This window comes from Pteronotus mesoamericanus, unplaced genomic scaffold (assembly GCF_021234165.1).
Source record: "Pteronotus mesoamericanus isolate MK-2021 breed Mesoamerican mustached bat unplaced genomic scaffold, CSHL_Meso_final scaffold_85, whole genome shotgun sequence".
Classification (NCBI taxonomy): domain Eukaryota; kingdom Metazoa; phylum Chordata; class Mammalia; order Chiroptera; family Mormoopidae; genus Pteronotus; species Pteronotus mesoamericanus.
The window spans coordinates 42140015-42167517 of NW_026555329.1; the positions used below are offsets into that span (position 1 = coordinate 42140015).

General features: G+C 37.4%; 1 protein-coding gene across 3 annotated transcripts in view; it reads right to left on the minus strand.

Moving 5' to 3' along the window:
- Window positions 1-27503, minus strand: part of VPS41 (VPS41 subunit of HOPS complex) — a 208942-nt gene that overhangs the window by 7100 nt on the left and 174339 nt on the right. For all 3 annotated transcript variants that reach the window (XM_054564168.1, XM_054564169.1, XM_054564170.1), the window contains 5 exons: window positions 25266-25320; window positions 22928-23068; window positions 21800-21936; window positions 2727-2826; window positions 2572-2616 (listed from right to left, as the gene is read on the minus strand). In XM_054564168.1, the coding sequence (XP_054420143.1) occupies window positions 2572-2616; window positions 2727-2826; window positions 21800-21936; window positions 22928-23068; window positions 25266-25320 (478 nt within the window). The remainder of the gene's footprint in view (window positions 1-2571; window positions 2617-2726; window positions 2827-21799; window positions 21937-22927; window positions 23069-25265; window positions 25321-27503) is intronic.

The window sequence follows — 27503 nt, forward strand, 5'->3', positions numbered from 1 at the left end:
CTTTTCCTTCTGGGAACTCTATAAATGCAAATGTTTGTATGCTTGACGTTATCCCAGAGGTCCTTTAAACTATCTTTGTTTTTTAAAGTTCTTTTTTCTTTTTACTGCTCTGATTAATTGATTTCCACTAGTCTGTCTTTCAGGTCACTAATTCATTCTTCTGTATAAGCTAATCTATTATTGATGTATTTTTCATTTCAGTTATTATATTCTTCAGCTCTACTTGGTTCTTTATTATACTTTCTAAGTTTTTGTTGAAGTTCTCCCTAAATTCTTCTATTATACTCTCATGTATGGTGAGCATACTTATGACCATTTCTTTGAATTATTTATCAGGCAAATACTTGTCTCCATATCCTCAGGATTTTCTTCTGGGGGTTTCTCTTATTTCTTCATTTGAGAGATGTTCTAATTTTTTTCATTTAGTTTGACTTTCTATATTTGTTACATAAATTAAGACAAAATAGCCATCTCTCCCAGTCTTGAAAAAAGTGGCCTTGTATAGAAGTGGCCTCTGTAAGGTGTGTCTGCTGGGTGGTTTTGGTAGGCCAGTTGGGACCAACCAAGGGCCTATGGCATCCAGAGTACTGGCCTACCGTGATGGAGCAGCTCTGGGTGGGGAGGCCAGGTGCAGCTCCTTCGTTGGCAGCTGAAGGAGCTCAAGTAACATGTCAGGGAATGCGCTGTGGTGACCTTGCAGCTGGGCCAGAGTACCTAGATTTAGCTCCTGCTCACCTATGGGAGCTGTGGGTGGGTGTGAATGTAAGCAATGGTGTTCACTGGTCTCCTGGCCCAGGCAGTTTCTGTAGCTCCTGAAGAGCTTGATGGTTTCCCAGCTTTCTCTACTTGGTCTCTTTTTCTAGTTTGTTGGTCAGAAGCTGTTCATTTAGCACTCACACAGTGGTCTCTCAGGAGTAACTGCTGTCTATGTATGTGTGTATTTCAGTTTGCTCATAGGAGGAGGTGAGTTCAATGTTCTACTATATTGCTGCCATCTTGGGTCTATATCTTAAACCAGTCTTTTTTTTTTTTCCATCTGTTAGCATACTTTTTAAAAAATTAATTTGAATTTACTGCAGTGACACTGGTTAATAAAATTATATGCATTTTCAATGTACAATTCTGTAATACATCATTTGTATATTGCATCATGTGTTCAGCACCCAAACCAGTCTTAATGAAAGTCCAGCTGTACTTTAACGAACTGCTTTAGGAGGACTGCTTATTTGTAAATGCATTCCTGAGTTGGGGTGGTGGTCAAATGAAAAGTAGGTATTTTACTCATGTTGCCATGAGCCACAGGTTACTTGCTTGGCTTTTATGCCATTTACTACAACTATAAACTGGGGACAATTTCATAAGCAAATTAAACCATATTTATGTTGATAATTAGAATCAGTACAATATTATTTGCATTCCTTCCTCCTGACCTTGCTTCTACATAGGATTGTTACACATCACATAGTGAGGTCAGTTTTGTGGCTTTATAAAAATGCTGCCTGCCAGTTCACCTACTGCCTTTGTCAAGACCATCTACTGATTTCAGGGCAGAGCTGGGTTAAACCCTAGGCTGTGACCTTGCGTTGTACTGCACTGCTGCAGGAATTTAGTCTGGCTGTACAGTGCCAGTGTATGCAGTCTCCTTCTGTTAAAACTTATGGTGGAAGCTCACTTCTTTCCCTGGCCCACTGCAGTTTGTAACATAAACACTTGAAATCCAAACCAATTTATTTCTTCTAGAAAAGGCCCTAAGTAAAAAAACTTTTCATACTTCTGCCATATTAAATAATCCCTTAAAGCTAAGTAAATGCTACATCAACTAAATTATTTAATATTTCTCTAAGACAAATTTATGTTAAAATAACAATAAAAGCAAATTTTTTTTAGTATCCCAATAATGTTCTTTAATTTCTACTTTTAAACTACAGATTTTTTTTCTTCTCATATGATCCAAATGTAAGGCGGTTTTATTATACATGAAGATAAGTGAACCAAGAATTATAAACAAACAAATGATTATGTCTCTTAAGAAGTCACTATTCCAATTAGATGGGGATTATGTTTCCATTGAAACATGAGGTAATTTGGGAGCCAAAACCATATAGGAGAGAAAAAGTTTAAATAAAATGGAAAACCTTATAAAAAATTTCCCACATACATACATGGTTCCTCAACCTTGGAATTTAAACACATTGATGGTAAGTTTTCATTTTATTTTGTTTTACTCTATTGCAGTGCTTCTTAAAGAATGGCCCCTGAACCAGTAGCCTCAACATCAACTGGGAACTTGTTAGAAATTCAAATTCTCATGTCCTATCCTGGAATTACTGAATCAGAACCTCTGTGGGTAGGACCAGCTTTGTGAGTTTTAACAAGCCTGCCAGGTGATGCTGATTTACTCCAGTTTGAGATCCTCAGCGCTAAAGAATGGCACTACCATCAGGCAGCCTGAGTAGAGATGTGGGCTGAAATTCTCCTCTAAACTGTTCTGAAAGTTATATAATTTTATTAAAATTCCACTCATCATTAACACATATTGGGGGATTTCTTGGCCCCTCCCAACCATCTTACCTGATGGAAGAATGGGGGAAAGGCATGATTCACATATGTTCTCCTCTGCAAGGAAACACATACACTTGAGATTACATGATGTTTCTTGTTTCTATTTGCTCTGTCTCTTCTGAAAGCAAGGTGTATCGTTCCAATATTATTGCAATTTTACCCACCATCAACCAGAATGCCTTTCATTTGAGTTCGATGCATTTTTTTCAGTAAAGACAGAGAGTCAGCTACGAGAATCTTCTTGCAGCCTTCACGAAGCAGAATCTAATACACACATTGTAAGAGAAAAGCCACCTTAAAAAGATTCAAGTATTTGGGGGAACCCTCTTACTGGGGACTCAGAAAATTGGTGTCTTTAAAATACTCCAAAGAGACACTCACTGGGTCCTGCCTGCAGTACGCTCCTCCCTCCAAGCCACTGCCAGACCCAGCTTTCTAGCCTCCATTCAGTCATGACTCTGCAATTTTTCTTAGCAACATACCATGGTTCCTACAGTGTTTGTAACAAATTAAATACCAATTCCAAAGTCTGACACAGAAGACTCTCTATTAACTACGCTTACTGTTGCCTTACAGGTCTTTCTAAGACAATGCTCTCTGGCAAAGTTTGGCCCTATGTGACCTGCTCAGCCTAAATGCCAGATCTTTACCCAGGATGGAAAACCTGCTATTCCAAAATCATTTATTTCACAAATCCATCTATGAACTGCACAAATATTGTACTGTACTGGGTCTCTATCATATATTAGGCATAAGATATAGTGCAATAAATTAAACAGACATGATCTTTGTCTGTCCTAAACCCCCTCCAGGGTGCCAACTCTCTTCTATTCCTTCCAAATCTTATTCAAACCATTTAGTAATTAATGAAGTGTGTAAGTGTAATAGACAATATTAACCCTCAAAATTTAATGAGACTGAAATGTCTGGCAAGTGAAAAATGACCATATTCTGTCACAAGATTCATTTTCTTACTTTTCATTCCAGTACTGGACTTTTGTTTCTTTATGCGTGTTTGTTACTTCATAGGCTTATTTATTTCCCCTCTCTCTGCCTGGAGAGTGATGCGAGCTAGCACTTCAGTACCCCCTGAAGTCAGGATGCAGAAAGCAGAGGTCAAACACCGGTTTTTGATTGATACCAACTTTGTGTTTCAGAGCTGGCAAAACAACACTGTCCACCTGCTTTTAGAAAACCAGGTGAGAAGCAACCCCCCTTACCTTTCAAACCCATTCTGCTGGCCATGGTGTGAGTTTCCACGCTTCTCTGAGTTTTCTTAGGTATTTTATTAGAAATTGAGAGATACTGTGTGAGGTGTGCTTAAGCCAGATTTTTTCTTTTTTTACCCAAACTCGCTGCTTTTCAAAGAGGGAGGTACTTGAGGCCTGAAGGGCTGAGTGGGTTTGGGGCATTGTCTGCTGCATCTCAATGTGCTTCTCTGCCAGGTCCATGTAACTGCCATGGAAGCCCAAATGATGATGACACTGCCAACTCACTGAGGCCTAGCTCTGTATCACAGCATTTTGCTTTCTTATCTTCTCAGGTCACCAAGGAAGGGAAGTTTGACAGTGGCCAACCTGGAACTCCATCCCCGGTCATCGATAGTAACAGGTGCTCCTCTCAAATCACAAAGTGCACTGGCTTTGGGTGAATGAATCCAGAGGGCTTCCCCCTAATTATGTGAAGGTTAATATCCATGAACACAAACCTGACGTCCAGATTAAAGTCATATACCCACCATGTCTAGTATTGGTGAGCAGGAAATAATTAATGGCAGTACTATTTCTACATTAATTGAGGCACTGTGTATGAAGTTTTACTTTTAAAATGCTACTAGAAATAGAATTTTTCTGACTCACTTAAAAAACGATATTAAAACTCCAACATCATTAAAGCATACAGGAAGAAGAAAAAATAACAAATGCAGTAAGAAAGAAATCTAAGAAATATTCTGATCAGTAAACTTCAATAAAATTTGTAAGCAAACAATATAAAGTTCCTCAGCCTCTGATACCAAAATAAAAATTTAAGAAAAACGGTCTCAATCATAGTTTCTTTGGTGAAATGTTTCCGAAAGAGCTAGCTCTGACCCTCAGTGGGTGTTTTAGGTCGATTGCATGAAACAGGGGTGTCCAAACTGCAGCCTGCGGGCCACAAGCAGCCCAGCATGGCTGTGAGTGCGGCCCAACACAAAATCATAAATTTACTTAAAACATTATGAGGTTTTTTTTTTTGTGTGATTATGTGTCACAATGTATTTGATGTGTAGCCCAAGACAACTTTTCTTCCAGTGTGTGGCACAGAGACGCCAAAATGTTGGACACCCCTGGAGAAGCCAGTGTCTGCAAACTTAAAAAAGAAAACAGGAAAACATGCAAACCAAGAAGAAACCATTTTTTCCACCAGGTTTACAATTTCTAAATAGGTACAATCTGTCTACCTGCATAACGTATTTTCTAGGGAAAACTTTATCATTAAAAGGCATACAGCCAGGAGAAAAGAAAATACACAAATACAGCCGAGTATGTTACCTTCTACTTCATTTGATCAAAACCCATCCAGGCTTCAAATAAAAAAACCAGAAACACCTTTTAATTTCATTTACATGAAGTAGGTGTATATAAAAAGGAACTATCACTTGTAGGAAAGAAGCATTTATTCTGTAACATCTGTAGTAATCTGAAGGCAATCAGAGATGGTGAAACACTGCACTGGAATAATGTACTATTACAGAGGGATTGTTTTTCAATACCAGACACATGACAAGGCATTATATTTAGTCCACATAATGGATTCCCAATAGCAGCTATATCATTGACTCATGCAATCAGTTGCTGACACTGAGTTTACACTCCAAAGCTCATACTTGGTATTTTGCAAGTAGGAATACTTTTAGTAAGACACTAATTAGTGAAGGTCATATGCAGTAGCATTTCGCTTAAGGAGATGGTTGGTCTTCACCCCTTTCTGACTTTCACACTCATGATTTCTGACGACACCCATCTTCTAAGGTCATCTTGTCCAGCCTATCCTCCCAGCTGTGGAGTCTCACCTTCCACCTGTCTTCTTTCTGTCCTTGCAAACTTAATGTTATTCACACACTTAGGGCACATGCACTCATTTCTGTCATCCAGGTTCCTAATGACCGGAAGAGCACTGAATTACTGCTACTCACATTCTGAGTGCTATGTTCCATTATTTTGTGCTATTTTTCTTTTTTATTTAAAATACGAGATATTTCAGACATACAGAATAAAAGAATATTAAGTCTCTACCACCTAAGTTGAACAAATCTGTTAGTACTTTGCCATGTACTTCAGCTGTTTATTTCAGGAAGTAAAGTATTACAGAGATAGCTGACACTTTCTTTGCCTTTATCTTCCTTCCTCCTTCCCTCCAAACACAATTCCAACTTTGTTTAGTGTGTCCAACTATCAATAAAAAAAAGCAGTGGGCTGGGCTCCTGTGACATAGATCTGGTCAAAGAGATAAACATAGAGCCTGGGGACACATCTCCCACAAAAAAAGGAAAGCCTCATTAGGAAAAATCCCTTTGGATCTCACATCTTCCTGCCTGGAATATGGACATGAGGCCTGGAGATACAGCATCCACTTTGTGAACAAAAGGCAGCAACCTGGAGGTACATTATTCTGTTGATGGATGTTTAGGCTGTTTCCAGTGTAGGGCTATTAAGGATAAAGCTGCAAAAAACATTCTTGTACAAATCTTTTGTGGTCCTGCTTTTCACTTCTTGGGTAAACACTTAGTAAAGTAAAATTGCTAATAATGGAGTAGGTGTATGTTTAATTTTTTAAGTAACTGTCAAACAGTTTTCCAAAGCACTTATACCATTTTACGGTTCCACATATTAAGCTTTGATATCTGATAAATTTACCCTCTCTTTCTTCTTGGATAATCTTAGTCCTTTACTTTCTATATATAATTTAAAACCATGAAAAGGTCTTTTGTATAGTGACTGGGATTTTACCAAACATATAGATGATTACTTGGGAGGGAACTGATAACATGATATGTATCTACTTTTAATAATTAAATAAATGGTCCGATTCAGTTTAATGATTTATATAGAATTTTTACATTTGTGTTAAAAAGGAGAGGGCTATGACTGTTTCATAGTGCCCTCATGGGATGCTATGATCGCATGAGGAACAGACTTTTCCCATTCTGTTCTCTGAAAGAATTTATGTAAAATAAGAGTTGCCTGTATTTATAAGTATGGTAAAGATTATCTCTAAAGTTGTCTGTAGAATGATGCTTTTATTGTGGCTATATTTCGACTACTGGATTATTTAAAGATGATGGGTCTATTGTACTTGCTCTTAAGTAAATTTTAGTAATATTTATTTCCTAAGAAATTGTTTATTGGATACAACTTATTGATATAGAACTCTAGCATTTATTTTGTTATAAAATCTCCTCTGTACCTGTAGTTCTATTCCCCCTTGTTTTTGATATTTGTTTCTTTTTCTTGATCAACTTTGTTAGATGTTTTCCAAATTTCTTAGTCTTTCAATTCTTTCCTTTGGAATTCTGGTTATGACATTTTCATTCTAACATCCATGTTTCTGTTAACAGTTCTTTTGTATTTTCTTTTTCTTAATTACTCTGTGCTGCATGCTAAATGATTTCATCAGACCCTTCTTCCAGTTATTTAATTCTTTTCAGCTGTATCTAATCTACTAGTTGCCTTGTCCACTGAGCTGATAATTTAAATACACTCAATTTCTATTTAATTTTTAAAAACAATTCCTATTATATTGTTCTTTTATATTGTGTGTGTGTATATGTATATATATATACTTTTTATTTTTTAAGAATTTTTTTTATTGTTCAAATACATTTCTCTCCATTTCCCCGCTACCACTTTCCCCTGCCCCACCCATCCTCACCTCCCCCCCTCAATCCTTCCCCACTTTCGCTTTGTCCATGGGTCCTTTATACGTGTTCCTTGATTTGATCCTTCCTCTTCTTTTCCCCATTACCTCCCTCCTTCCTTCCCTTTCATTACTATTGGTTTCTTTTTTCTTTCAATGTTGCTGGTTATATTTTCCTTGCTTGTTTGTTTTGTTGATTAGGTTCCAATTATAGGTGATCATATGGTATTTGTCTTTCACCTCCCAGCTTATTTCACTTATCACAATGCTCTCTAGTTCCATCCATGCTGTCGTGAAGGGTAGTAGCTCTTTCTTTCTTCCTGCTCCATTCCAGGAAGACAAACAATCCAATCAAAAAATGGGCAAAGGATCTGAACAGACAATTCTCCAAGGAGGACATAAACAGGGCCCAGAGACCTATGAAAGGATGCTCATCATCACTAGCCATCAGACAAATGCAAATTAAAACCACAACGAGACACTACTTCAGACCAGTCGGAATATAGCCATCATAAACAAATCAACAAACAGCAAGTGCTGGTGGGATTGTGGAGAAACGGGAACCCTAGTACACTGCTGGCGGGAATGCAGACTGGTGCAGCCATTGTGGAAAACAGTTTGGAATTTCCTCAAAAAGCTAAAAATCGGACTGCCTGTGGTATCTACTTTTTCTTTCATGCCTTTATTTTAAATGGACTTATTAATAATGCCTTTGAGATTAATCTATTATTTTCAGTTCCTGGAATTATTAAGACTTTTGTAACTTTTTAAGTTCTTTTGCGTAGCATTTCCTGACTACCGTTCATAATACAGTTTGTAATTCTTTTTATGGTAAGCTCATCATCAGTGGAGAGTCCTGTATGTCCTAGCTGAGGAAACACCACTCTGGGTAGTTTCACTTGCGTTCTTTTTGAAGTCTCAAGGGATTTCAATGGTTCAAGAAGAGTTTTCACAAGCAGGATAGCATAAATTCAGATCCTCCAATTTCTTATGGGTGTAACCTATTCTTTTCCCCAAACTTTTCTCCCTCATTAACCTCTGAAGAGATGGCTAGCTCCCTTGTCACTTTACAGAACTGGGGGGTAGTTATTTAATATGGCTTGAGACTCAGGCTCTGTACAAGGCATTTGGTTTTAGTTTCTCACCTTTCTCCCGCACCCATATAAGCAGACCATAACCTAGATACGGCTTCTGCTACTCCAGAGGACTGCATTCCCTTCCACTTTGGATTTGCTCTCAGTATTTTGGGGTACCTGTTCCTATCTCTTTTGGAGATGAGCTATGAATTAAAAATGAATTTTTTAATATCCCAGTTAACATTCTTTTTAACAGGAAGGGAGTATTCAGTTTAGTCTGTCATGTATCCAGAAATCTAAATCCTCTCTGGCTTAGAAACATAAATTTCTAGTTTATATACTCTTGACCATGTTAAGTAAAGCAAATATCTATCAGCACAGATTACATCTATATTGACTCTCTTTTAAATCTATTGTACTTGAATTCTTAGAATCTTAGTCTTTATCACTGACCTTGACATTTGATCAAATACTTTTATTCCTTATTAAATTTAGATGTTAAAAATTTAAACAGGTCTACAAGGATGTTTTTTATTTTTTAAATTTAATCTTTATTGTATTTTTTTCCCCACTGCCATTTGGTCCCCTTGTCCCCACCTTCCCCAGTCATCACAACACTGTCATCCATGTCCATGAGTCCTTTTTCTTTTTCCCTCAGGCCCTCCACCTCCTATCTCCCACTCCCACCAGCTATAATCCTTTTCTCCCTCTGTGAGTCTGTCCCCATTTTCCTTGTTAGTTCAATTTGACATTAGATTCCACATATGAATTAAATCATATGGTATTTGTCCTTCTCCGGCCAGCTCATTTCACTTAGCAAAATGTTCTGCAGGTCCATCCATAGTCACAATGGCTAATTTTTTTTCTTTTTTATAGCCAAGTAGTATTCCATTGTTTAAATGTCCCATAATTGTTTCATCCATTCATCTACTGATGTGGACACTTGGGCTGCTTCCATATCTTGGTGATTGTAAATAACACTGCAATGAACATGGGGGTGCTTATGTTCTTTCAAATTAGTATTTTGGGTTCCTTGAGATATATTCCCAGAAGTGGGACTGATGAGTCAAAAGGCAGGTCCATTTTTAATTTTTTGAGGTGTCCTCACACTGCTTTCCACAGTGGCTGCACCAATGTGCATTCCCACCAACAGTGCACTAGGGTTCCCTTTTCTCCACGTTTTCCCCAGCACCTATTGTTTGTTGATTTATTGGTAACTGTCATTCTGACAGGTGTTAGATGGTATCTCATTGTTGTTTTAATTTGCATTTCTCTGATGACTAGTAACCATGAGCATCTTTTCATATGTCTATTGGCAATCTGTATGTCCTCTTTGGAGAAGTGATTATTCAGGTCCTTTGGCCATTTTTTAATTGGGCTGTATGTTTTTTTGGTGGTGACTTTTGTTAAGCTCTTTATAAATTTTGGATATTTACCCCTTATCAGATGTATCAGCAATTATGTCCTTCCATTCTGTGGGCTATCTTTTTACTTTTTTGACTATTTCCTTTGCTGTGCAAAAACTTTTTAGTTTGAAGTAGTCCCTTTTGTTTATTTTTTTCTTTTGTTTCCCTTGCCTGGGGAGATATATCTAATAAAATATTACTATGAGTAATGTCTGAGATTTTGCTGCCTATGTTTCCTTTTATGATTTTTATGGTTTGGGGTCTAACATTTAAGCTGATGATCCACTTTGAATTTATTCTTATGTGTGGTATAAGAAGGTGGTCTAGTTTCATTTTCCTGGACATAATCTGCCTAATTTTCCCAATACCATTTATTGAATAAACTATCTTTAGCTTATTGCATGTGCTTGTTCCCTCTGTCAAATATTAATTGACTATCAAGATGTAGGTTTATTTCTGGGGTCTATATTCTGTTCCATTGATCTATGTGTCTGCTTTTATGCCAGTACTATGCTGTTTTGATTATTATGGCCTTGTAGTATAGTTTGATATTAGGTAGCCCAATTCCTTCAACTTTGTTCTTTCTCAAGATCACTGTTGCTATGTGGGGCCTTTTGTGGTTCCATATAAATTTTTGAAATATTTGTACTAGATCTGTGAAATACATCATTGGAATCTTGATAGGAATTGTGTTGAATCTATAGATTGCTTTGAGTAGTACAGACATTTTAATGATGTTGATCCTTCCTATCAATGAAAACGGTATGTGCTCCACTTATTGGTATATTCTTCAAATTCTTTCTTCAGTGCCTCATAATTTTCTTAGTGCAGATCCTTGGTTAGGTTTACTCCTAGCTGTTTCATTCGTTCTGTAGCAATTGTGATGGGATTGTTTTCTTAATTTCCCTTTCTGATAGTTCATTATTGGCATATAAAAATACAAATGATTTCTGGATATTAATTTTGTATCCTGCTACTTTATTTTGTATCCTAGTACTTTCTTTAGGATGGAATCTTCAGGGTTCTCTATGTATAGTATTGTGTCCTATGCAGATAAAGACAATTTTACTTCTCCCTTTCCAACTTGGATGCCCTTTTATTTCTTCTTCTTGTCTGAATGCTATGGCTAAGTCTTCCAGTACTATGTTGTATAAGAGAGGTGAAACTGGACATCCCTGTCTTGTTCCTGATTTTAAGGAGAATGCAAGCAGTTTTTGGCTGCTGAATATGATGCTGGCAGTGGATTTGTCATTTATGGCCTTTATTTTGTTCAGCTGTGCTCCTTCTAAACCCTCTCTGCCGAGAGTTTGTATCATAAGTGGGTGCTGGATTTTATCAGATGCTTTTTCTGCATCTATTTATATGATCATGTGGTTTTTATCCCTCATTTTTCTTTTTATGTGGCAAATCACATTAATTGATTTGCGAATGCTGTACCAACCTTACATTCCTGGAATAAATCCCACTTGATCATGGTGTATGATCTTTTTGATGCATTGTTGTAGTTGGTTAGCTAATATTTTGTTAAGGATTTTAGTGTCTATGTTCATCAGAGATATTGGCCTTTACTTTTTTTTTTTCTTTGTAGTGTCCTTATTTGGCTTTGGAATTAGGATAATGTGGGCCTTGTAAGATGAGTTTGGGAGCTTTCCCTCCCCTTGAATTTTATGAAATAGTTTGAGAAGGAGAGGTGTTAGTTCTTCTCAGAATGTTTGGTAAAATTCACCTGTGAAGGCATCTGGTCCAGGGTTTTTGTTTTTTGGGAGTTTATAGAGATTACTGCTTCAATTTTACCAGGTGTTATCTGTCTATTCAGATGCTCGGATTCTTCCTAATTTAGTTTTGGAAGACTGTATGTTTCTAGGAATTTATCCATTTTGTCCAGGTTGCCCAGTTGGTTGGCATACAGTTGGCTGTAATATTTTCTTACAATTCTTTGTATTTCTCTGGTGTCAGTTATTTCTCCTCTTTCATTTCTTTAAAAAAAAATTTATTTATTTATTCAAATACATTTGTCTCTGCCTACTCCCCACCACTTTCCCTTGCCCCCTCCCTCCTTCCCTCCCTCAGCTCTTCCCCTTTGGTTTTGTCCATGAGTCCTTGCTATATGTTCCTTGACTTTACTTGGGTTCTCTTTCTCTCGATGAGTCTGCTTAAAGAATTGTCAATCTTGTTTCTCTTGTCAAAGATAAGACTCCTGCTCTTTTGTATCTTTTTTTTTTTACTCTATTTCCTTTATTTCTGCTCTGATCTTTATTTCCTTCCTTCTTATGCACTTTGGACTTTGTTGTTCTTTTTCCAGTTCCTTTAAGTGCTAAGTTGGATTATTTATTTGAACTTTTCCTTGTTTTTTTGAGATAGGTCTGTAATGCTATGAATGTCCCTCTTACAATTGCTTTCCCAGTGTCCCACAGACTTTGGATTGTTGTGTCCTCATTTTCTTTTGTTTCAAGGTATTTTTTAATTGCTTCCTTCTTCTCATTGTTAACCTGTTCATTGTTTAATAACATGTTATTTGGCTTCCATGTCTTTGGGTGACTATCGGTGTTCCTGTGACTGATTTCTAGACTCATAGTATTATGGTCAGAGAAGATGCTTGATATGATTTCAATCTTAAATTTATTGAGACTTGCTTTGTATCCTAACATGGGGTCCACCTAGAAAATGTTCCATGTGCACCTGAAGAGTATGTATATTCTGTCACTTTGGGGTGAAATGCTCTGAAGATATAAATTAAATCCATTTATCTCAGCAGGGATGTCCAATCTTTCAGCACCTCTGCACCACACTGGAAGAATTGTCCTGGGCCACACATTAAATATATTGTGACACGTAAACACACACACACACACACACCCCATTCATAATGTTTTAAAAATTTATGATTTTGTTTTGGGCCATATTCACAACCATCCTGGGCTGCATGTGGCCTGTGGACTGCAGATTGGACACACTTGATTCTAGTGTGTCATTTAAGGCCGATGTCTCCTTGTTGATTTTCTGTCTGGAAGATCTATCCTTGGAAGTCAATGGGGTGTTAAAATCCTCGACTATGACTGTGTATCTGTCAATATTTCCTTTTATGTCCATCAAGATTTGCTTCACATATTTAGGTGGCCCTATTTTGGGTGTATAAATGTTTACTAGGGTTACATCCTGTTTTTGGGTTGTTCCCTTTGTCATTGTGCAGTGTCCTTCTTTTTCTCTTAGTATAGCCTTGGTTTTAAAGTCTATTTTGTTGGATAAAAGTACTGCTACCCCCAGCATTTTTCCCTATTCTATTTGTATAAAGTATCTTTTCCCATCCTTTTTAGTCTGTGTGTATCTTTCAAATTGAGATGGGTCTCTTGGAGGCTGCATATATATGGGTCTTGTTTTCTTATCCATTCGGCTGCTCTATGTCTTTGGTTGGAGCATTTAAGCCATTTACATTTAAGGTGATTATTGATAGATTCGTATTTAGTGCCATTTTATTGTTAGACTATTTTCTTCCGTGTTTTTTCTTTCTCTTTTTTCCCTTCTTCTTAAAGTAAGAGCTTTAGCGTTTGTTGCAGTACTGGTTTAGTGTTAACAAACTCCTTGAGCTTTTTCTTGTCTGAGAAACACTCTATTTCTCCTTTGATTTTAAATGTTAGCCTTTCTGGGTAAAGTAGCCTTGGTGGCAGGCCCTTGCTTTTCCTCACCTTAATATTTCACACCACTCCCTTCTGGCCTGAAATGTTTCTGTTGAGAAATCAGATGACAGTCTAACTGGTGCTTCCTTGTATTTAACTGCTTTTTCTCTTGTGGCTTTTAGGATTACTTCTTGTTTTTAAGCTTTGTCATTTTAATTATGATGTGTCTTGGTTTAGGCCTCTTTGGATCCAACTTGCTTGGGACTCTCTGAGCTTCTTATGTGTCCTTTTCCTTCACCATATTAGGTAAGTTTTTGGTCATTATTTTTTCAAGTAAGATCTTGATCCATTGCTCACTCTCTTCTCCTTCTGGTGTTCCCATGATGCAGATGTTTTTATGCTTCATGTCCAAAATGTTTCTTAAGCTCTCCTCATTTTTTAAAATTTTTTTCTCTTTGCTGCTCTGCCTGGGTGTTTTTTTTTTCTAGATCACTGATTCCATCCTTTGCTTCATCTAACTTACTGTTTATTCTTTCCAGTGTATTCCTTATTTCAGATATTACATTCTTTATTCCTGACTAGTCCTTTTTAATGGTTTCTGTTTTTTCCCCCCCCACATTGCTGAGTATCATTTTTATTATTACTCTAAATTCCTCTGATAAATTGCTTGCTTCCATTTCATCTAGTTCTTCTTCTGGAGAATTCTCTTGTTCTTTCATTTGGGGTGTTTGTCTTTCCATTTTGGCTGCTTATTTTTATTTGTATGTATTAGGTACATCTGCAAAGACTCTGGTGTAGGCCTTTGTCAGATGCTGCTGTGACTGACCGTGCTCAACCTGTTTGGAGCTATCAGTGATTCACAGCACTGTGCTCTCTTTGCTTGGCCTCCCTGTGTGCCGAAAGAACCAGGCTGCAAACTAATGCTGGCTTTTGCCAGCACTGGGCCCTGGGGAGGGTCAGCTGAAATCTCGGAGTTGTGCCTTCGTTGTTAAACTAATCAGTAATAGAGCCTCAGTTGTAATCTGCAGCCAGGCTTAAGCACCAAAGGTTGGGCAGAGTAATTCCTGTGGGTGGGCTATTGCTTCCTCTCATGCTGATGCCACCTGGAGGGGAGTGCTCTGCCTGAGAAAGATGGCCTCTGCAGTATGGAGAATAACTCAGCACAGGGATCCTGGAGGTGGTTCCTGCAGCTCTCTCCCCAGAGCCATCAACCCAACTTTCCTCAAACGTCTAGTCCAGTCTGCCCTTGCTCTGCTGGAGCCAGGGCAAGTGGCTGCAAATAAAATCTTGAACACGGTTCTTTTAAGAGGCTCTTTGCGTCTCCAGCTGTCTCTCCTTAGTAGACAGAAACCTTGCCGCTTTCACAATTGGATGTTATCTGTGTTTCTTTCCGGCTCTGGTGCTCTAGGATAGGGGCCCAGTTTGGGGGTTAGGCCCCATACTTCTCAGAGGGCACCCTTGGCCATTGAAATGTCCTTCTGGAACTTCTGCTGCCACCCATGGGAGCCCAGCTAGCCCTTTTGTGCCTCCTCCTCACTTTCTACCAGTCTCATTGTGGTGGTTTATTCTGTCTGTCCTTGGTTATAAGGCTTCTCTCCTCTAGTGTTCAAGGGTTATTCCTTACTTATATATTGTTATGCTGGTTGTTTTCCCATATCTTTCTCTCAGAATTTATGGAATTTACAAATACATACACTTTGTGATGTTTTCAGAATATTTTAGGCTATAAACGTTAAGCTTACAAGAAGTTTTAAGGATCTATGATCTCTTTCCCCTAAATATGTTTTTTGTTCTCCAAAGGATACCTTTGGCCTCTCAAAGATCAAGTCATTTGCTGCTCAGCAAAATCTTTCTGTCTGCTTCCTATTTTATTCTCTGCCTAGGAGAGCCTCTGATATTACTTTCAGAAATTAAAATCAGTTTGAATCTTCTTTATTGGGTCATCTATAAAATGTCTCCACCTGGTAAATGAGACACCATTATTAAACTCGTATTAGAGTTTACCAAGGTAAGTAAACCACTGTATGATCTTTTCCTTCCTAAAGTTCATAATGACAGTAGTTTCCATCTCAAAACACATTGGTAGGCACTTCTTACCAAGTATAATATTATCTTTCAGACTTACATTTTCCTTACGGGACTTCCCCTTATTTTTTCAAGAATATTCAAATTGATGGTCCAAGTTCTTTCTACTTCCTTCTCTACTACTTCTGTTTTCCTAATAATGTTCCCTTCCATAATTCGAAGTTTTCTAAATTCTATGTTTTATTAACATTACCTTTATCCTTTGTCTTTATTATTTAAGACAACCAGTTGTAGCTTCTATAATTTGTTACAAGCATACCTTGTTCTACTGTAAACTTAAATAAGAGTGTATTTATAAGATAGCTACTGAAAATGAGAGTCCAGATTCTCCCCATTTTCGTCTTTTCTCTGTAGTTCATCATTGATAATAATCCCAACCAAAAGCAAATCAGCAAACTCATGGATATTTAATAAAGCAATAAAAGAACTGAACATCAGTGAAGTTATTATGGTTCATTAGAAACAGCTGCCATGGGAAAAAAAATGCCATAAAAATGCCTGATTTTCTGAAATTTTTATTTTAAAAGATTCTTTGAATGTTGATCTTTTTGCTGACATTGACATGTTCATACTACCATGCTTATCATTAGAACTGCAAATGTCAGATAGTTACCTAGTTTTACAAGCATCCAATATGATAACAGAGCTAGACTGAGAAACCATTTTACTTAATTTCTAATCCATTATTTAGGCCACAGTATATGGGATTCGAATTCTACTTGAAAAAGCTTTGCTTTGTGTTGGGATTATTATCAAAGATGAGGAAATGGAGAGAACAAGAAGAAAAAGCCAGAGGGACTCTAAGGCCTCATGTTAGAGATAAAGAACAATATTATAAAAACAATCATATTTTAATTTATAATAGCACAAAGTATGCATGTACCCAATTAATTAAAGAACCTTATACTTGGTTGTCATAGGCCACTTATGTCACATAAAACTGTGATGAGGTCAACTTGAAATAATTTGAAAGGAAAAAAATATCCATGTTATTTTAAAAGTTTATTTCAGGTTTTATAAATTTAAAAACTATGAATCAAAAGAAACCAATGTGTCTCCCAAAAAGGACAGGTAAGAAAGAAGTCACTATTTCCTCTCTATTCATTTGTCTCTGATTTCAAAGTAAAAAATCTGAGAAATGATAAAGAAATACGGGAATCATAGCAAATGTGAGAAAATAACTTTGATAGGCATGGAGACATCTGGAGTCAGTTTACGTCTATGTATGTGTGTGTGAAGTTTAATAAAATACAAATGTTTAAGCTTTTTACTTCTCTCAGAAATATTAATTGAAATCATGAACCACTTGAGCAAGGCCTGCATCCTACTCATCTCCAGATCTATGAGATATTACATGGAAGCCTTGTTAGTATCCAGTACCGTATCTGATACAGCAGGCACCCAAATGTTTAAATAAAAGTATTTGTAAACAAGCATAAGTCATTTAAAAAAATTATACTTTCACTATGTCCAAGTTACTGAGCGTTCCAGAGACACCTGCATTCTGTCTCCAGAACACATGCCTCACGGTGGTAGTGAGACACAGTGGTTTACTGTGCACATGTACCCAGCATTAGCAGTGGTGGGGATGCAGCATTGCTTCTGACACTTTTCATCACCACTGTGTACAGTTAATGCTTAAAGGGAACCAACTCCAGGAACAGATCTATGTACACATTTATACATAAATTACACACAGACATGTACATGAAAAAGAAAGCCTAAAGGTCTGGATTTTAATGAGGAAAAAAAATACCTAAAAATCTAAGCCATTTTGTTACAGATTCCAAAAAAAAGTACTGGGAATGACTTACACTGAGATATTAAGTTAACATTCACTCTATAAAGGTGGGTTTATAAAATGACTCTGTTAAGAACCTGAGAGACAGAAGATATTTTAGAGATCATCTATTCTTGAGGTCCCTAAATGTCAATGCACAGTATCTCAGAGACAGGCCGAGTGTGTACTTCAACAAGGTAGTTTAAGAACATAGTCCCTGGCTGTCTCCAAGAAATTCCAACTCAGCACACCTAGGGTGGTACCTATATCTAGTCAATAAAAAAAAAATTCAGATAATCTGGTATGTAGCCATGTTGGACAAACATTGATTTAAACTAATGGGAAACTGAGATCCAGAAAGTTTATGCACCTTCCCCAAGGTCAACAGACTTGTTAGTGGCAAAGCCATGACTACATTTCAGGTCTGCAAATATCCTGTCCACTGCTTTTTAAAGATAACAGGCTGCCTGTTCACCTTCTATGCCAGTTCTGGATATTCCTCTGTTATAACTGGCCAGGACATGCCTCTCCAGAGACCAATGCAACAAATAGTGAGAAATACACAAGATTTAATCAGAGGACCTTGGTTCAAACCTAGTTCATCAGTTTCCCAGACTGGCAAGGCTCTTATCCTTGTTAAACTCAGTCTTCTCATCTGTAAAATGGAGGTAACAGTTCCTTAAGGACCACTATGAGGACGAAATGACTGGCTAATAAGTCTACCAAAACAGAAGTGTTTCAGTACAATTATGCTTAAGGGGGAAAAAAAGAAATAAATATAAACACTAAATAAATAAAATAAATGTTTTTAAAGTGTAAAAATTTATACCATACAAACAACTAGGAAATTGTGGCTATATTTTGGAAATACCGTTTATACTATACTGTTTTGTAAATAATTTATATCAAAATAAATGTTATCTGTCTTTGAAATCAGGTCTAGATCCATTTTAAGTTTATGAAGTATGATAAGGGCTACTTTTATCTTACTGACTTCATGAAGCCTTTCAAAATTTGGTGAATCATTATATTAACAGCATAAGAAGGTATAAAACCAAAAAAGTTAAATACATTTTAAAAACTTCAACATTAATAATGTGGTTGATTATTATTTCCTTAACTTTAAGGATGCCATTGACATCTAACATGCCTAATGCTAACCTTAAGTTGCAGTTGTTTAATTTTAGGGAATATGAGATTTTATAACCAGAAGAGATGTCCATTTAAAATTTTTCTCCAGAACTTTCTCTACATTCTCTCTTAAAATGCTGCATATTCTATTGCAAATCCATCCCTTAGAGATTCCTAGGCATATCAGAAAAAAAAATGGTGCTGAGAAGCCTTTTGATAGCCTTTTTTTAACATTTGACCATGGGTCCCTATGTTTATTGAATGGGTCTTAATATCCCACCTAGGGCCATTACCCCTTCTGGCCTTGCCTCCCCCTCCCATACCAAGTATGTTCCATATTCTTGCAAATTCAGGGAGCTCCAAAATTTCCCCCTAATTTTGGGGAAACCGGGTTGGCAATTTTCTACCCTGTCAAAACATGTGAAAATCAACTACAGTTTTATCAAACAAAGGACTAGAAAGAACCAAATTAAAACATGTATGTGAAATCTTTATGGAAACTTCAAAATGTTTTATAAATAGCTTTGTTGTTATTATGGTGATCCCTAAATAGGTTGCTAGAGAAAGAAATAGTTGTTAATATAAAACAGCCTTTTCTGTAGAAAAAAATCTAAATTCATTCTTCATATCTAAATAGGAAGTACACCCTGGAATTCTCTGATCTGCCTGAGTAGAGCATTTTCTCTCTGCATCTTCTGATAAGACATTGGAACTCCAGTGGATTCCCAGAGGCTCTGCCATCTTCTCTGAGGGTCCCTTCCACTTTGTTCCAGAGAATCTTAAGAACAACCTCTCAGAACATTTTAAAATATAATTAAGAGGATAAAATGTTGGGTTAACAGCTGCTTTAGTGGATAATTTTTTTATATGGAATTCATTTTTCATTTAATAATTTTAGTTTTATTCCTGCTGACTCAGAACTATGCAAATTTATTCAAAAAAATGAATGAGCAGTGAGACCCAGTGGTGTCCATGACCTTGGTTCTCTAGATTAAGAGTCTAGTAAGAGGGATCTACTAGAGATTTCTGTAGGCATTGTAGGCTGGGGAAAAAGCAACACATTTTTCAACCCACAGGCTAGGCTGCATGCACTATAGCTGGAGGATAGAAGGGGTAATTATTTCATCACCTTCCTCAGGGTAGAACAGAACTGTTCGGAAACACCTAAATGACTTCTTCACACAACTGGATTGGTAACTGAGCATCTCCCAGCACACTCAGGGGTAATTAAGAGCCAGTGAGTACAGACCATTATCAAGCTCACTCATACCCAGAGCTTTATAAAGTCGGACTTTAAAAACACTTCACCCACCCAAAGCCCAACTCTAAGCCTCAGAATTAGTGACTTATTCCCAGCCTGGATCATTCTTCTGCATCCCTTTGGCGCTGCACAATGCAAGCTCCTCTTGTCACCACCTCTCCTCACCCATTAACCCACTCCCATGTTATTCTTTCTTTCCTTGACTTTCTCATTCCCCCTCTGACCTCCTTTCCGTGGGTCATCTGCAAACCTCCAAATTCCACTGTCAATAAATAGCTGTATATTTTGGAACATTTCATAGAATTGGCCCCTCTACTCCTTTGCCTTAACCCATTTTTCTCCCAGGACCCTGATTTCCCATAAGCCCTCCTGAGTGAGGGCTCTTTGTTCTCTTACATCCTGTCTTCAGGAAACCTCTTCTTTAAAGTTTTGTACCCAGTAACACCATAGTCACCTGCAGGCTGTGCGGCTAAGTTCCCAGTCCACTGAGAATGCGGCCTGCCTTACAGCCCCCGCTCCCCCTTCCTCAGTGCCCATTTGGATGACTCATTGTGCCCTCACAGCTTCTCCACTAATTCTTCCAATGACCTTTACCTTCATCCCACTTTTTGAACATGTTCACAATGACTCCAGAAACGTTCATGTGACAATATCCCACTCTGGCCACTAGCTCTTGTCCCTCCAGCTCTCACTCCTTTACATCTCTCACCTCTCTTCTTGTGCCAATAATCTTCTTCAATTTCTTCTCCTTCTCACTCTGCCTCTTACTTGAGGCCACCACCCAAGTTCAGCAGGCTGCCCCACTTGCACCCCTCACAGTGACTGCAGGCCCACAAATCCTCATCTTGATCCTCCCCTCTCCCTACTTAGTCCAGTATCCATTTCTCTTCCCAAAACTCTATCTTTCAGCTCTACCTGAAAAAATCTTCATGTTTCCAGGAAAGCAATTTCATCCATATTATAGCAAAAACTCATTTTCAAATAAATTAGACAAATAGTCTGAACTGTTAAAGAAATATCCTTGAAATAGTTCTATGGGAGCTACCAGCATCCTAAAAAAATAACTGTTATAGTCCTTTTAAAGGAAAGATTAGGCCCTGGATGGTGTGGTTCAGTGGATTGAGTGCTGGCCTACAAACCAAAGGGTCACTGGTTTGATTCTCAGTAGGAGCACATGCCTGGGTTGTGCGCCAGGTCCTTGGGGGGAGCGCAAGAAGCAACCGCACACTGATGTTTCTCTCCCTCTCTTTCTCCCTCTCCTCCCTTCTGTCTAAAAATAAATAAATAAATAAATAAATAAATAAATAAATAAATAAATAAAATCTTTAAAAAAGAGGCAGGCTACGAATAAATAAGTGAGTGGGTGAGTGAACAGCTAGTTAGCCCAGACACCCTTCTCTAAAAAGAAAAAATAAAAAAGATTAAGATACTATGTAATTAGCATATTACCTTATATGAAAATAGTGGGTTCTAATGCTCTTATCTCACATTCTATATTATTACAGATAAAAAAACTGTACTCATCTACAAAACAGACAAAAGGTTAAATAAAATCCTGTATTTTAACATGTTTCAGGCAACAGGTTACTGAGTGGCTTCAAGAGAATTATCAAACTATTTGAAAAATATTTTTTTATTTTCTCAAATGGACCTAACACTCATTCTATTTAACAATGGTGTAGGTGGTCTGATCGAACGGCCATGGTAATTACTCCCTCCCAAGTGCCACACTCTATTTACTACATAAAAGTACGAATGCTGGCTCAACAAGAAGAGAAAGTTTGGGGATGGCTAAAAATCAGGTGGCTTCCTTAAAGGGTGATCATTCTAGTTTCTCTACTTGGACAGTTTTCCAATATCTGGGCCTAAATAAAATATAAGTAGCAAGTAGAATTATTTCACTGATACCTAAAATAAACCTAGAAATGTTTATCCAGTATTTAATCAACTCACTTAGCATGTTTATTTCTCCAAGTAAGAATACTTACTTGCAAATTGTAGTCTTGGAGGATTTTAACCAAGGAATCTCTCAAATTGGGAATCTCCATTCCTTCCTTGATACGGTGAATCAGTAGAATTGGGTCAACATGTGTGCCAATGTTGTTTAACAAGCCAGTAATAAATGCTACAAAACATCACAGAAAACAACAAAGAAGCAATGTGTATAATGCAACTTTAAGCCAAAAGTAACTCAAGATAAAACTATTTCCTTCAAATTTGAATTTCTAACTCTCAAGAACTAATCTTCCTTTACTTTCCTTGTGACATAAAGGAGAAGCTAAATTTAAAGAATTTAAAACAAAGCACAAATGATTACTTCAGAATATCATTTGCAATGTTAAAGGATTGCAACTAATATTTACTGAGAACTTACTATGGCTCAGCTATCTGCAAGGTTGGAATGTTATTTGTCTCCATTTTATAGAAATGGGAAATAGGATGGTTAACTAATTTTTCCAGGGTCACATAGCTCGCAAGTTACAAATCTAAATTCAAACCCAGGCCAGACAGTTCCTAATGTGTTAACATTACAACCACTTTGCTTCCTTTAAGATCCTTACACTACTACTTTGTCACACTAACATTATCTTCTTATACCTCTTTATTAAAACGACAGTCATAAAAGCAATTTCCAGAATTTGAAAATTTGGAAACAGACAAACCTTCTTACCAAAAAAGAAAAAACAGAAGGGGGGAGATTTTACATCACCACTGCTAGATTCTCAATCATTTCTTTTGTCTTCAAAAGAGAACTTGGGTTAGGTGACTGCTTTTGTTTCTTTCCAAAATGGGAGACCCAATGCAAATGGTCAAGCAGAGGGCTAGCAGATATATTTCCGGTACAGTAGGTAAAAATATGCTTCATGGGGACACAATTAATATCATCAGGTTAACCACTTGTTCTTCATCACAATCAGGTAACACAAAGTGAAGGGGCTCCAAGCTTCCCTACACAGGAGTAGCATTACAAAGTGTTACAATGTGCTTGGCCTTTTTTTAATTATAGATATTTGACTATATTTTTAATTCAGTGTGTCTTCAGATAATTCTTACTCTAGACATAACTGGCTATATTGAGGAAGAAAGTTGTGACAGCAGTTGGCTTTTCTGCTTACGTGGTTTGTCAATGGAGTATAAAATCAGATCTTCCCAGAGCTCTCCATCGTCTTGTTCCTTGGCAAATTCAATCGCTTTATCAACATCATGTAATTCCTCCATGATCATCTTCAGGGCACTTCGGCTATTACCCATTCGGCCTAGCAAAGATGTGTGAAATACTTCACTTAGGACATTTTTAATAAGGTACTGTTAAAGAAACAGCGTATCTCTTAATTTGTTCACACAGTTTGAAAGCTAAGACAAAAGCTTATTTTCTTATGTGATACTAGCATAAACATGGTAAAATAAATGTCTGCTATTTACAGGGTGTGTTCTGTGCGCTGAGTATTCATTTAAGTGCTTCACACAAATGACATCATTTCATCATCATCAAAGTCCCATGAGGTATGTTATATTAATATTTCTATTTTATAGAAGAGGACACAGAAATGTAAGTAACTTGCTACTAAATGGCAGACCTGGAATCTGAACCCAGGTATGCTGACTTCCTTCTCATAGGCCTATATTTCTTTTGAATGACCTCACACCCAGATACAATTAAGGCTTTTAAAAGGCTCGGTGAAAAAAAGATGAAGGGATGGAAAAGGGGGTCGAGGGAGGAAACAGAAAGTAAAGCAGGAATAAATGGTGATGGACAGAGTCTTGGCTTGGGGTGGTGAACACACAATATATAGGTGATGTATTACAGAACTGTATACCTGAAACCTATCTAATTTTATTAACCAATGTCATACAATTAAATTCAATTAAAAATTTAAAAAACTAAATAAATTAAAAAAATAATAATAAAGACAGGCCATGAAGTCCTTCTGTCTCTTTAGGTAGCTCTGCATATTGCTCTTCTGATACAGCGTGTGCCAACTGCAAACTGAATGATCAGAGGGCTACCTCATTTTCCTTCTCTTCCAAGTTCATGGGAAAACCTTTCAATAACCCTCATGAAATAAAAGAATTTATCAACTATGCTTGTATTTGATTAATTACCGTGACACATTTTGCTCTTTGGTTTACTGGCATTTTAATGGTTCTGATAACAATGTCCAGGAGTTTTTAATGTAGTACACGTAGAATGCTTTACTGAGGGCAAGGACCGCAACTGCCTGACTGTGGGCTATCACCTTATCCCTGGCCCCTGGCCCACAGCAGGAACTAGTAAGGAATCTTGAGTCCTTCTCCCTCTAGGCAGCCATTATCAAATGATAACAGCTGGCCTGTGAATAAAATTATATCCCATCTGTTGTATTTTCAATGGCATTTTGCTTTTCCTACAAATATTATTCCCACAGTTTGTCTTCATAAAATCTTTTAAAGACATAAAGTCTTCATCTTTTAAAAATGTGTATATGATTTTTAAGATTTTATAACTTAGAAAGGATGCTATATTTTCCTTATACGTTCTCTTCTGCTTCCAAGACAATATAACATTATGACAAAAATTTATTAGAGTATTTCTTGGGAGGCACTCTCTTTGGAAGAGGTAAACTGATGAGCTACTTCTTGAGACTGTGATTAGAACTACAAGAATGTAAGTAATAAAAAAACTGTCCCAAAACACTTTCTCCTAAGGAAGGTAGGCCCTAGAACTGATGAACAGTTTTAGGTTTGCTGTTGAGCATCCACAAATATGCATACACATTAATCAGAAGATCTGAATTATTTTTCACTACAGAGGCCAAAGGAGCCAATGAGGCCGAGTGCTGCAGGAGGGAAAGACATAAAGTGGAAAAACCCTACTGGTGTAGGAAAGAGAAGAGACACTGGAGGAATACCTAATGTGAACCCTCTGTTTTAGGTACAAATCTGCATAGAGCTTCCTTAGGAAATCTTCTGGAATCTACAATGCTTTTATGCAAGTGGTTCATTTTGGAGGAATGTTAAAAAGATATTAAATTCTTTTTCTTGGTATACATGGTACAAAGACCATGATACATGTAGAAGTAAGAACAAGAGGACCAGGGATAACTGACAGCTATATCAAATTAAAAATTTCTCTTTCAAAAACTCTGATATGCAATTGCATTCCCTCCATTATTTAGGGTGTGATTTTTGAAAATGAACATTATTTATTTTCTATCAAGATGGTGGTAATATAAGCCAATATATTTGTTTATTACACAATACTAGTATGTTTCCTCACCAGCATTTATTAAATAACTCTTCCTTCTCTACTGACCTGTTAGGTCTCCTTTTCCATGTATTAAATTCTTATAAAAAACAGGTTTTAACATCTGTGTTACTTTGGTCTAAATCCTAAGTTAATTCCTAGCCAATTTAAATCACATTGTCATCCCACTTCTTAGTTTATGGGGACCAAAATGAGTGAAAACTACTTACTCAGAAGATAAACTGTCTCTTCCACAAAGTTTCTCTGTTGACATATCTCAAGAGCCTTCAAATAAAGCAGGGGAAAATATTACTATGCACTATCAGGAAGAACAAATGGTATAGAATCACTGAAACACACAAGTTTTAAAGAATTTTTTCATTGCCTTACTTAAAAAAAAGCAGCAAACACACAAAACACAGTTCTCCTTAGGTTTTTTTACTTGCGGCTATGCCCATTCATCTCTCACAAAGGTGCTGATCCCTACGTAATTTAAGTGATAACATACAGTATTTGAGACAGAATGTTCCATGAGTAAAGGCAGAAAGCAAGGCTCTGAAAGGCCCTTTCACACCGAGCTTGCTCTCTCTCTGCTGCTTTAGGTTTCTTCACAGCTATGCTGCTCCCCAACTGACCAGCAATCCCTGGTTTAAACTGTTTCCCTCAACCAGGATGCAGCAGCAGGAAAGTACTGCTGTTCACTGCGCACATTCCCAGTAAAGAGTGCACCACAGCTCAGTAAGCATTTGTTACATAAATAAATACCAGGAATATTTCTACTGCCAGCTTACAGGGTTTTAAGTAACTCTGTTTAAGGATCTGTCAAAAGCGAGAGAGAAAAAACACATCTAGCAATCAAGGATCAAGAGGAAATCAAGTGAAGAAATGAGGGAATACACAAATGAGAGCATTTCCTTGAGTAAAAATATAAACAATAGGTGATTATAACACTTCAATAATCTAAATGAACTGGCATAGATTTACTATACACTCTGCTGGACACTAGACATTCAGAATAGATGGAGATGCAAAGATGATAGTAACACAAATGCTCATGATGGTGACGACATGCCAAAGGGCAATGAGGAGGAGATGGAGGTGGCTCAGGAGAAAGGGAGGCAGCATGAGTCCACCAGGAAGCACAGGGTCCAGAAGGTGTCAGAGATGTGACAACACAGAATTCCCATGACCACAGGACTACATGCACAGATACAGGATATGAGCTTCACAGAGAAGGTGGCATCTGAATGGGATGCAGTACGAGGAGCAGGAGTTCTCCAGGAACCTCACTCACACACCTACTGTGGAACCCTCCTACAGTGTTCCTCTGCTCCAACTTAAAGTTGAGAATCTTTAATGTTCTTGAATCTTTAATGACTTTCTGTGCAGCAACATCTCACACCCTGTTCATCTCTCTACTGTTGCGCCTGGGTCTGGAATGCTGCCCTCCCTCTCCACCCTCCACCCCTGGTAAGTCCTTCATGCAAATCCTCACTGGACCCACACTAGGTCAGATCCCAGGCACTTAACTCTCCTTGTACCCGCATCATCTTCATAAACTCCCATTTATCTGATTTCTGTCAGCTGGGACCGTGAGCGCTTCAAGCCCTGTGTTTTTTTGCACAACGACTGGCTCATAAGTGTGCAATAAATATTGTTTTTCAATAAATGAGCAGGCAAAAAAGGTTTCAGGAGGAAGATTACTGGGTTGCATAGTTATAGTAGTCATTTAAAAAGAGCCAAGGTTGTTTTAAAAACAAGGAGATAAAAAGAATAGCTCAAGTTGAGCTCTTTATTGAGCTCTTTTGGCTCAATAATCTACCTTGGGAAATGACAGGAGGAGGTAGTTTTGACATTTTTATTTTTTACTTAAAATATTGTGTATAGTATGTATTTAAGTCTATGTCTTTGGAGATTAATGACTAAAAGGAAGGAAGAAACACAAATCACAGAGATCAATGTCGGGGGTAAAACATAAAAACATAAAACATAAAAAGGGAAAAAAACCAACACCTTACTTTGGAATGGCAATGAAATTAGGATGGCATTTTAAAGTACATAAATCATTCAGGTGTGTGTACCTGCCTAGAATTTAAAACAAAACAAAAAAACAAAAACAAAAGAACCCCTCCAAGCCTCCACAGTGTTAGGAAACCTACGTGACTAATGTCCCCCAGAGATGAAACAGAAACGTGGAAGCTTCTGGGAGTGTTCTTTAAGAAGAAGCATGTGTAAACCCTTTGCTTTTTTGTTTTTAGTCCTTTCATCCAATCTGATCCTGGAAACATGGATGCTACTGACTCACATCACGAGGTCAAGGTCATACATGGTTGGGGAATACGAGAAAAGAGCCTGGGTCTCAGACCTGGCGGCATGCCACCACCAGCACAGATACTCCATCAGGACTCCCATATGCCAGAGAACAAAACCGCTCTCTGTTCAAGAAACTATTTGGGGACGTTTATCAC